Source organism: Belonocnema kinseyi, chromosome 1 (assembly GCF_010883055.1).
Source record: "Belonocnema kinseyi isolate 2016_QV_RU_SX_M_011 chromosome 1, B_treatae_v1, whole genome shotgun sequence".
NCBI lineage: Eukaryota > Metazoa > Arthropoda > Insecta > Hymenoptera > Cynipidae > Belonocnema > Belonocnema kinseyi.
The window spans coordinates 7,426,008-7,438,867 of NC_046657.1; the positions used below are offsets into that span (position 1 = coordinate 7,426,008).

At 35.4% G+C, this 12,860-nt stretch overlaps 1 protein-coding gene across 1 annotated transcript in view; it reads right to left on the minus strand.

The window, feature by feature from the left end:
• Positions 1-12,860, minus strand: part of LOC117176181 — a 40,359-nt gene that overhangs the window by 16,509 nt on the left and 10,990 nt on the right. The window contains exon 2 of the mRNA XM_033366282.1: positions 2,258-2,623. Within this exon, the coding sequence (XP_033222173.1) occupies positions 2,258-2,623 (366 nt within the window). The remainder of the gene's footprint in view (positions 1-2,257; positions 2,624-12,860) is intronic.

Below are 12,860 nucleotides of genomic sequence, written 5' to 3' on the forward strand. Positions count from 1 at the left end.
TTAATTTTCGGATTTTCAAACACAAAAGATTCCATGTAAATCAAAAATACTTTTTTACACTCTCATATGACTCACTGAGTCACGCTAAAACCACCTTAAGGCAGCGCGCTTGACTTTTGAATAGGGCAGGGATAGAGTTTGTACATTTTCCGTCATAAAACCAAAACCCAGACTCATGAATGATCCACGGTACCCTATATAAACAAACAAAATGATGCTAAATACGAATCTACAATAAAAAATAGGGATCCTCATTCGAAAAAGATGAGTTGTGTCTCGTAAATCCCGAAAAAGGAAATCAGACCATTCTTTTACAACGCATTATTTTCGAAATATTCTACCATTTCCGGACTTTCAAAAGACCCGTATTGGCTAAATTATTAATTAAATGCCTTTAATGTTTGAATAATAATACTTGTCATCTTATCTTGTCTATGACATATTTTCCATGTCCGGTTCAGCAAAAAGTAACATTGTTTCATAACATTTTGAATAAACGTAATTCAATATTAAAATAAATTTACCCGCCTTTCCCACAGCGCACCTAATTCATCCGTTAGGGTGCTAGTAGGGCAGCGCCACTACTCGTTTGGTATAGCTGCTACACTCAGAAATTTACTCCAAACAATAAAGGAATACTTTTACGGTTAAAGTCCCATCGTTTGAGAATTAGGTTTGTAAACAAATCCTTCAACGGTTAAAGTGCAAGTCATTTAACAAGAAAATCGTTTGAACGATAAGCGACTCTACTTTAACAAGTAGAAAGATCAGTTTAACGGTTAATATGGGGCTTACTCTTAACGAAAAAGAAGTTACGCGTATGCGCGTGCGCGTGCGCATGCGTGAAATCGCATCATCTTTTTAGAAGACTGCCCTCAAGACACAGTAAAGGATAATATATTTCAACAACACCAACAACACCATTTCAAAGCAAAAAATATAAAATTTTTACAATACATTTGAATTTTGTATACCGAAAATATAAATTTTTGACTAAAAATTTAAGTTTCCCTGATCAGTCCTATTTTTAACCAAAATAGTTTAAAACTTTTGAACAAAAAGATGAATTTTGAAACAACAAGACGATTTCAAACAAATTTTTTAATTTTTATGAACGTATCAAAATTTAGACCAAAAAATAGAATTGTGATGAAAAAATGATGAGTTCTTAACCAAAACTGACTAAATTTAAAAAATAATTTATTAGATTTTCTTATTGGGTTCTATTAACTTAATTCGCATTTAATAGTGTGCTATGTGTTGAAAGCAGTCTCAAATTTAATTTAAGATATACAATGGTTGATAAAATCTACAAAAATGGAACCATGTTCATTTTTTTTAATTCTGGAGGCGAATTTCAACACGAATTATAATACATAATTTTATATTATATTATTATTAATTATTTAAATTCAAATTTAATTGACTGATTCATTTTTAAAAGATTATAACAGCTAAATCAGTAATTCTAAGTAACTGATTTATTTAATCATCAATATTGACTGATTCAGATGTTAAAGCATATTTCTCGTCAGAAAAAAGAACTGCATTTAAATAAAAAGTTGCTTCATTAATTTAAGCATTTAAATTGTGACAGTCTTAAATTTAGTGTGTACAAACACCTTCAGAAAATTTGGGTTGGACCATAAAACCATATTTTGTTAGTTTATGGGCAGTTTAACATCCAGGTAAGAAGGAGTTGACTGGAATGCATAAACTGTCATTAAAAATATGGACATTTCAATGCCTTTAAATGCGTGCAAATTGCATTTTTGTCCGAAATGCCATTAAATGCTCTAAACTGTATAAAACTCGTTTCGTTCCAATCATTTTCATCGTGCATAAACTCAAATGCATTACATTGATTTGCTTGTGATGCCTATGAGTTTACGCCATTTAATGCCATTTAATGATACTCGGCGAACTGCCAAATTGTATGCCATGCAATGCCTTTCACGACAATGTATCGAACCGTGTCAATGCCATTTAATTCTGCTGAAAAAATATTGAATAGAACCAATGACAGTCAATGTGATTTAATTACTTTTTGGACAAAAATGCAATTGTACGCATTGAAAGGCATTGAAATGTCCGTTTTTCTTAATGCCAATCTATGCATCTCAATCAACTTGTCGTTACCGGCATATGGCACTTTTTTAGTTTTTCTAGATCTAACATTACTACGATATTTCGTGAAAAGTATATGAATATTTTTAGGTAATGCAGTGTTATAACAGTAGTTGACCATTTCATTTACCGTAATTCAAGTAGGTGATTTCATTCGGCAGAAGGGGTCTAACGGTATGGATGTGTGTCATTTTTATTGCCCCCAGTACATCAGATTTCGTATATATTGTTTTAAAAACACCTTGTGGATGCTTTTCATTTACTAGCCAAAATCCAAAGGCTTCAAAAAAATCACTAGCTAGTACTTTAAATTCCTTGTTTGCTGGTATAGGGAAATACTTGGGTTTACGTCGACGTCTATCTTCACGATATAGAAGTTTTGCATCGGCAGGAAATGTGTATTTTCCGTCTGTATCTAACCTCTGCATAGAAAAAGGAACTGGTGGAGGAGATGTTGCTCGGTCATGGTTGACCTGGCCTTTTTGCGAACTTATTTCTGTAAGAGGAAATGAAGATGCATATAGTTTAACATATTTTCTTTTAAATACTAGGATTATTAGAAGACGAGTTACACTACAAAATCCTAACACTATTTTTTCGTGGGAAGCAGCTCTGCCGTGATTTGGAGGAATACCGTTAACTGCAAATCGGATAAGTCACCTAAAGCAGTTAACGGTAGGCGGCTCAAGGGACTTATCCAAAATGCAATTAACGGTGCTCTTGCAAATCACGGCAGAGCTGCCTTAGTAACGTATGAATGTTACGTTCCTGGTTGTATTGTTGTCAACCATGTGACTATACGAGAGTGAATTTGAATATCTATATCTTCATTTTATCCAGTGGGTTAAATATAAAAAATGTGTGCGACTCTCAACATATAAGAGAATAATCGTCATATTGTGACTAAAAGATTTCATTTAGGATTGACGAATTTAAAAAAGTGATTGTCCATTTGATTGTAAAAACGAGAATTTCCGAGTGGTTTACAAAGCCTAATTTTGCAAAACCAGTCTCTTAAGGCGCTACCTAGGGCTTGATTTTTATTCCATATATTTCTAATTACAATTTTGCTCCAACAATTATTAATTGTTTGAAGTGGTATTTTAACTGAATTCTCTAAAGAGACAATCCCTCGTAGATGCACCTCCCATCGTGCACTCGGCTGCAACGCAGTCCGTGAATGAAGGGGTGAAAACCAGATTTTACCCCATATGTAAAATTAGGCACGTTGCTCTTATCAGTTCACTTGATTGCATTACAAGAATTCATCCATGACTGATGATATATACCGGGCTGCCCGGTGCAGACTATTCAAAAAAATAAAAATTTAACTATACAAAAAACCACTTCGACACATTGAGCTGTAACCATCTTAGACCAGAGACATTAAATTAGGCGCTTGGACTTCACGTTAGTGGTGCAAAGATTAATCCCTGAGTCCACTTCTAGAAATTTTTCTATTCAACTTTACTGCTATTAGGGTGGTTCGGATCCCATATTAAGTTGCAGGTGCCCACCCCATGCACTTGACTGCAACCCAGTCCATGAATACTGGGTTCGAAACCAGACTTTGACCAATATGTTATATTAGCCACACTGCTCTTATCAGATCACTTGAACGCATTACAAAAATGCGTTAAAAAATAATATAAATCCAACTATAACAAAAGATTTTAATATTCTGGCCGCTCCTGTACTGTTCTATACGTTTGTTGTGGTAAAATGAAATATCGATGAGTTAAAGAAACTTGACCGAAATTCACGCAAGATAATAATGATCCATCAAAGTCAGTATCCTAAATCTTCCGTACCTCTTAGATACCTCCCTAGAAATAAAGAGGTAGAGGTTTGCTGAGCTTCTACTATCTTCATCGAAGAACGGTTCTAGCTACAAACTGCTTAGGTCTAAATAGCACAGATTCCTTTATTCGATTCGTACATCAACGTGAAGTCGCCAATGCTGCGGCGTTTCTATACCGTACCGCAAACAGGGCCGCAGAGGATCTCGGTATCCCATTCTATTACAGTGTTAATCTAATTTAAGTCTTCGACTACGCCCAAGGGGAACTCGAGTTCGCTGTGAAGAAGAACTAGTATAAGATCTAGCGGAATTTTTCAATTCTCTACCACCCAACGTATCACTGCTACAAATCCTAATATTGTCCTCCTCCAAGATCTAGAGACGAAGATAATTTACGTAATTAAATTCTCGACACCAACCGATGATAATATCACGGCAAAGGAGAAAGAATATCAAGAACTTCTTCTCGACCCGAGCAGACTGTACATAGGCTCCATCTTGTAATTCTCATAATCGGCTATCTTGGAGAAATGAAAGCTTAATTTCTTAGCCAACTCAACAAAATCCTGTCTTGCTAGCGTCCGGATCAGTCCATCGCGAGCCCGAGAAGAAAGGATTTGCTTCTGGGATCACTCACTCTAGTACGTCAACACTGTTCCTCATAATATAAAACAAAAATTGATAGCTCTAAGAAAGTAGACAAAGGTGAAACCATCAACTCCAACTGCGCCGCCTTCCCCGTAAGCTCATCCGCGCCTAGAGATCGGGCCCCAAGGAACAATGCTGTACGAAGTCTCTCACGTAAATTTGCCGCTCTTGCTTTACTTCAAGTATAGAAGGAGCAAAAGCAAATAATCTACACGTCTCGGTTGCATTCGGATTAGATACTTTCAGCAACCGCGATCGTAGATTCCAGAGCCTACAACTTCTCACATAGAAAAATGACTCTACCAAAGGTTATAGGCATAGAGATATGGAAATACCATTGCGCGAATTCTCTAGATCCTGCAGTCAGCCACGTTGCACTGGGCTATCTCCATAAAGCAATGAATTTTGCGGGTTCGTCACCAGTATCACGCAGTGCCACTCACAATAGACTATCTTCGGATAGAGGCAATGGACCCATATTAACGCGAGAATATTGTTTTAGATGATCTGAATAACTCAGGAGGGGCATGCTTACCAGTTGTCAAGGAAGCTCACCAGCGCGAAGAGCATGCATGCAGAGGTTACATAAACGTTTGGACATATGCACCCGGAATATGCTCATACAACCCCTCAGTACTTAGGAGATCAGGTAACCTTTCCATGGAAGATCTTGCGTTTTCCCGCTCTTACTTATCTTCTAGGATAGAAGGAGTAGGAGTGGGTGACAATGATTGTACCTTCTTGAGCTTACAAGTTATTTAAATAAACATAAACCTACTGGGGTGTTCTCAGATCGGAGTTGCGGTAGGGCTTGAGCTTTCCTCTCGTGAACTTGACATCTATGTTGGCTGTAGCAATGCTACTGACAGGGTTTCCCATGTCAGACAGGCAAATTAGAAATAGGAAAGAAACTAAGGCGAGAAACGAAAAACCCACATATTCATGGAGAAGTTACGAAAACTATACAGACGTTAGTCGCTTACCGAAGATGATTGGTGCACCCATGATATACCAGGAGGGCGACTGTCGTGCTAAAACATCGGCAAGAAGTGGTGAGCCTCAAAATTTCAGCTGCACTTTCAGAGAATAATGTTTCGGTTGGGAGTCCCAGGCAAATACTGCCACAGGAATGCCACAAAAGCGCATCAACTTTCAGGCCCATCATGATGAGTAGTTGATGCGCTTCCAATTTTAATACAAGACGGGAGCGATCACAACTTCTCTTGGCGGGATGACCTTTCGCCAAAAATTAGTTCTGAATTTCTCGGAAATGAATACAGTAAACCAAGACCACCTTTAGAAACGGAGGATATGTAATCAGGTGTTACTTTCGGACAAAAGTGAGGGAAGGACCTGCCAGGGGCAAAAAACATGGTTTTTCGTTGGTTTTCATGCCTATCTGGGACATAGAGTGACGAAACACCTTGCTGATCAATTGCGATCCATTAGGCGGTGCCATCTTATATCCGAGGTCAAAATAATGAAGTCGAAAAACAGATGCAGCAACAACTAGCAGCACCTGTGGTGTACCCTTAAGATGCGCTGGAAGCGGAGTTTCTTATACCCGTGATAAGGGATGCTATTAGCGAGCAGGGCTATGGTCTCTTGGTCGACAGTTATTAGGCTCGCAGCCGAACACCGAGATACTGTCTGTGTTCTTGCAGCAGGATATCAGCATGCCGCAGGTGCAGACTCTTGTATATCGCACTGCGGCCGCGTGTGCCATGATGATGAGCATAGAACTCAGACACCAGACTACTAACAACTATAACCCAAAAAAAGTCAGATCTTACATAAAGGTTTCGAGTTCAAGAGGAGATTAGTAAAATAACAGCAAAACTGGTACGTGTACCAATTTCGAAAAAACAATTGTTTCCGATACTAACTTGCAGCGTGGAAGAGATCCTTCGCCCATGAAAAATCAGTTTAAGAATATCTACGAATCGGGATGAAGTGATTCACTATCTTAATCTGAGGCTCATTTTCCTGTCAGCGCAACTGCGACGATTAAAGAGAGCGACTGCGAGAAGGAATGACAATAGTACTTTTTTGGCAGACGAAAAATGTGTCTCTCCCGGACTTGCCGATGACAAAAAAAAGAGTTAAGATTATTGTGAATCACCTTGGGGCGAGGAAATGGCCAGATAATGGTCAAGCATCTGGTCTACTTATATGTCAAGTCAACTATACACGACGATTTTCTGCCAGCAAGTAACACATATATATATATAAGAAAATTTGTCTTTAAAACATATTTTTGAGCTTCTGGGGTCTATTATATCGAAATAGAACCCAAAAATGTCGATTTTAAACTTGACGAATTGATAAAAATGATATTTTAATTTAGAAAATGATTTTATTGATGATTATTTTATAATTACTTTACTTTTGTTTTACGTTCTGATGCAAATAAATGAACGTTTTTCAATTTTGCATGCGCAGCGTCTATAATTATTATGTTGGTCCACCTTTCACCCACAAGTACTCATGACCTGATACTTCACTACTAGACACGGTCTTGAAACGTGGCAAGTGATTGGCAGATTCGTTGGGGTCAGGCTTTGTTTCAGAACTCTATATTGTGCTTGCTCATTCGTCATAATTCACGAGAATACACACTCGAGAGCCCGTATCCAGGGACACGACAACACACTGGTGAGCCTAATAGCGATCCAACATTGATCCTGTTTATTCCGTTGATAGGCGTCCAACATTTATCCGTAAGAGTTTGTTTATAGGTTTATAGGTCATAATAGACAGCTCGTTTATAGGGCTCCAAACATTAATCCTAGAGAGTCCTAGAGATCCAACATTTAGACTGAAGAGCCCATTTATAGGTATATATCCTTCTCGCAAACGCTAGTTTCCATACCAAGGACTGTCATCAAAGATTAGAAATATTTATTTTATTTACATAGAACGGCTAGAGACAAATACAACCTGACAAACATGTATACAAAAAATTTAAAACACCAAAGCCAAAAATTAAATTATCGCAGTCATGCTTGTGCACCATTGTGTCATGTTTTGTGAACCTTTATCTAACCACAAGACATCTGTACTATTTTCTCTGACTGTTTGGTCCGCCCGACTAGTCCTGTTCCGATAAAGAAGATGGTGTTTATTCTGTAGTAATTTAAATGGACCATATTTGAAGTAAGGTTGGAATCACCCAAGTAAACTAGTGTTCGGGGAAATTTGTTGGCGAAATATTCCAGCAAAATCATTATATCATTATTCTTGCGTCCCCGTAAAGGGTTTTTGATGCCTTAACCAGAAGTTGGAAGCATCACTATCCTCGCAAGGAAGATCTGATCTTTAGGGGCGTTGCTTGTGCAGCTGTTAACATTGCCACTAAGCAACTAGCTATTCAGCGTTGATATGTCTGATGTTCTGGAAATCAAAAGCTGCAAGTTTTAAGGGGCTATACAGGTCAACAACACAGATGTAGTCGTAGAGTGAGATGTTTGTCCTTTGTGATCTTCTTTACAGTGAGACCAGAGACCAGAATCAGACTAAGGCGAGTTGTTAAAACAGTATCAAGGGCCTTTTCAACTGTAGAGAGCAAAAATGCTTCACGGGAAATATTCAGTTTTCTGAATTTGTTCGAACTCAGGTACATCCTGATATGATAGAAAATCTGCAATAAGATGTTAAGAAAACTGTTTTGTTTTGACTCTGAGCTTTCATAAACCTTTATGTCGTTCATATTCAAGACGTGGGTGAGTTGAAACTCAACCTCAATGCTTAAGGAACTCAAGTAATTAATCGTCGGGAGTTCAGGAAAACTTCTGTTGGTTGTCAATGTAAGCCACGTGCAAATAGCGATCTTAATGTTTCGCATGCAAAACTACATGAGGTTACGCAATTGCGCGAACATTTCTAAACTAGGACTAAAATCTCACTCTACGACTAAATCTGTAGACTTGACCTGTATAGCTCCTTAAAACAGGCAGGCGTTGATTTCCAGAACATCGGACATGTCAACGCTGAGTAGCTAGTTGCTTAATGGTGATGTAAACAGCTGCACTAACAACACCCCTGAAGATTAGATCTGCCTTGCGTGTATAGGCTTGCTTCAAATCTCTAGTTAATGCGACAAAACCCCTTTCCGCAGAGGAAGAATATTTTATTGCAATCCAGGGCAGGGTAATCAAGGCGAGGAATTACCAAAATAAAATAAAAAATCGTATGTCCGGAGGTCGGTCAAATCTGACCATGCCTTGCCCTGGAATCGTGGCAATGCACACTAACGGTCCATTTGCGAATCAAATTAATAAAATCGAAAACTTTTAAATATCACATTTTTAAAGAAATTTTCGGTATTTCTAATTTTGCCTAAAAAATTAGAGCAAAATCAAATTTTTCCCTACAAATGTTCATTTTCTATTTAAAAAAATTTATTTTACTGCTTTTTTAGATAATAATTTCGACTCACATCATTCACGAGGTGTAAAGACAAAGCCAAAAATTACTGATCCATTATCAAAAAAGTGTCCAATTCGACCAAACGTGCCCATCCAATCGTGTCAATGGACTTATAATGTCTATTTTCGAATCGAATTAATAACATCGGACACTTTCAAATATCATATTCTTGAAGAAATTTTTGAGAGGAAAGATAATAAAAAATAAAATAAAAAATCGTATGCCCGCAGGTCTGTCAAATTCGACCAAATGTTGCCCTGAAATCGTGTCAATGCACACTTACGGTCCATTTGCGAATCTAATTAATAAAATCGGATACTTTAAAATTTTTTAAAGACATTTTCGAGAGGACTTCAAATTTCATTTTTTTTAAACTTAAAAGAAATGAAAATTTTATTTTTTGATTGAATATCCTTAAGAAAATATAGAATTATGTAGGTGACCAGTTGCTAAGACGTATTTCATTAAAGGGGGAGCTGGAAACGGGGTTCGAGATGTGACCAGTCTCCTGTAAGCGAGAGTTTATATGACTTTTCTCATGTTGAGCCATTACAAACTGTTTAAAAAAAATCAAGAAAACGGTTTATTTATGTAATTATTGTGAGAATGACACTTTGGATTTGTCTAATGGTGATATTCTATTTTTTTCAAATCATTTCAATAAATTATCGCTTCAGTATAAAAACAGGTTATAAAAGTGAGCTCAGAGAACACACGAAGACCAAGAATAAACGATATAAAAGCATTTTAATAATTATGAAAGATCTGAGAAGAAATGGTTTCGGTTTTATTTACAAATTTTGTATGTAAACTAAATTTTGTCAGGGGGTGAAAAAAATTTCTGCAATTATTGGGGATTTTTAAATTATTGTTTTGTAAGGAATTTTAAGCGAGAATCGAAAAAAGATCACAAAATATTTGGAATTATTTCCAAAAATCTGTAAAAAGTGTGAAAGATTTGAAGCAAGATTTTGCAATTTTGCCATATAACAGAATTTTTGAAAAATATTCAGTAAGTTTAAAAGGTATTCAAAAGTTTTGAAGTGATTCAAAAATAATTCAAACTTGTGAAGATTTTTTACAGAATTTTGTAAAGTTTCATGAAAATGAAAGGCATATTTTCAGGTTCCTACAAAAATTAATGTAATTTCTTATTTCGAAAAATTAATTGAAAAAGATTATTTGAAAAGATTTTAGAAGATTTTCAAAATAGTCAAAGAAGAATTGGAAAGATTTTAAAGCAACTTTTTTTTCATTTTGCAGAATAAATAAAAAATGCAGAAAAAATTAAAATAATTTTCAGAAATTAATAGGTTTTGGAATGTCTGACAAGATTAAAAAAAAAGAATTTTTCTCAAATTTGTGTGACAATTTTAAATATTTTTTTATTTTGAATAATGAACTTTGAGAAAATTGAAAAAGGTTTTTAAACATAACTAATAATTTCCTAAAATTTTAAAAAATAGTTTTTAAAATTTTAAAGCAATACGTTTCAATTTGGTAAGATTGCAAAATGAAAATAAACAAAAATATTTACATTAAAATTAATTATTTATTAAATTATTAAATAATTAAAATATTTTAAAATGTCACATTTGATTAATTCAATGTCAAAATGGGCCTTATAAGGGCATTAATACGATTGTAGGGGCACGTTTTGTCGAATTGGATACTTTTTTGATAATAGAAGATTAATTTTTAACTTTGTCTTCACATCTCGTGAATGCGGTGTGCCAAAATTAGTATTGAAAAAAACAGTAAAATATATTTTTTTAAACAGAAAATTAACATTTGTAGGAAAAAATTTGATTTTTCTCTCATTTTTTTTGGCAAAATTGGAAAACCCGAAAGTGTGACTGTGTTCTTTTTAAACCTTTCCCTACATTATTTTTCAACAAAAGTGGAAAAAAATGAAATGTTTAAAAAAAAAATTATTTAGTGTGAAACCGTCTAATTGCTTTACGTTTGCACGTTTGGTTAGATTTGAACCACTTCCGGACATAGGATTTTAAATTTTGTTCTTCTTTTTTTTCTAGACAGTAGCTTTAAAAATATAATATTTAAAAACGTCACATTCTATCAATTCTATTTGAAAGTGGAACGTACATGTGCATTGATACGATATCAGGGCAACATTTGGTCGAATTTCACCCACGTCGGGACATACAATTTTTGCTTTTCTTTTTTTTTTTCATTCTTCTAGAAAATAGCTTTAAAAATCTGATATTTAAAAATGTCACATTTGATTATTTCTATTCTAAAATGGACAGTACATGTACATTGACATGATTTCAGGGCAACGTTTGGTCATATTTGACCGACCTCCGGACGTACGATTTTTATTTTTTATTATCTTTCCTCTCAAAAATGTCGTTAAAAATATGATATTTAAAAGTGTCCAATTTTATTAATTCGATTCGAAAATGGACCTTATAAGTCCACTGACACGATTGAAGGGGTACGTTTGGTCGAGTTGTACACTTCTTTGATAATGGATCAGTAATTTTTGGCTTTTTCTTTACACCTCGTGAATGATGTGAGTCGAAATTAATATCTAAAAAAGCAGTAAAATGAATTTTTTAAATAGAAAGTGAACATTTGTAGGCAAAAATTTGATTTTTCACTCATTTTTTTTTTAGGCAAAATTGGAAAAACCGAAAGTGAGAATGTGGTTTTTTAACCTTCCCCTACATTACTATGCAAAAAAAGAGTTAGAAAAAATAAATATTAAAAAAATAAAATAAAATTTAGTGTGAAACCGTCTGTCAGACGTCTCGAACTTCAGGCCTATCAAAACATTAGCATAATATACATAAGCGTTCCCCTTACAAGTAACGTTAGGCTCCGAGATACTGAAAAAGGTCACCAACCAACCGGTCGTGATCTCCTTCACTGGAAAAGTTCATGGGAGGTGCATACATATCTTAGAAAAGCTGGGAGCTCGAAATTCGCTACATCCAATTCAGAAGGCAAGATTGCTACACACGTTCCGCATCGTCCGGAGTATTCTAAGCGTGATCAACGGTTAGAGTCGAAATCACCTTCTTTGGCTATCCTGTGTGCACGGCGGATGAATGGAATATTTTTCATTTTTGACTTTTAATTCTTTGACTTTTTTTGTATACACGTATTTTCGTGTGCACATGTGAGGTTGCCCTACCGAAAGAAATCTTTGAGTTTTCTTTAGCGAAATAGCTTGGCCCATTTGAGTCTATAAACAAAGTCGATTTGAAAAATAATAGTCTCGGAGATAGTTTGAGAGATTTGCGTCCTTTTCAAGTTCCTTTTAGTGGTCGTTTTAAGTGTGGTGCGACGGTAATATAATGTTCCTTTTGTATTCGTCACGTACCGGGCGGGCAGAGTTATTTACAGTAATTGGTCGTGGCTAATCCGCTCTCCCTTTTCAAATTACTCTTCAAATTATTAACGCTTTTTTTTAATTGATGAATTTTCTCATTATACTTATTTATAATTATAACTTATATACTGATATACAATTTTCTAGTTGAATTCAAAAATGTTGTCTTTTTTGGCGTATCTCATTCCACTTACGAGAAACGTTCTAATAATTCCAATTTTAAGCATTACAAAAAAAAAGTTAGATATCTGAAGTCATCGAAACCCGTAGATTCCGAATTATTATATTTTAGGCTGTTAGCTATGAAATTAAAAAAAATCTACTTCTAAATTTTAATCCAAAAACTTAACAAAACACCCTTGAGTGTCGGCTACTCTATTGAGATAGCCTCTCTGCTTGTTACGAGGGTAGTTCAATAAGTCCTTAGAATGACCAACAGATGGCGCGCGAATCGCTCCAAATCATCTGTTTTCAGTCAGCACCACTCCCGACTAGATA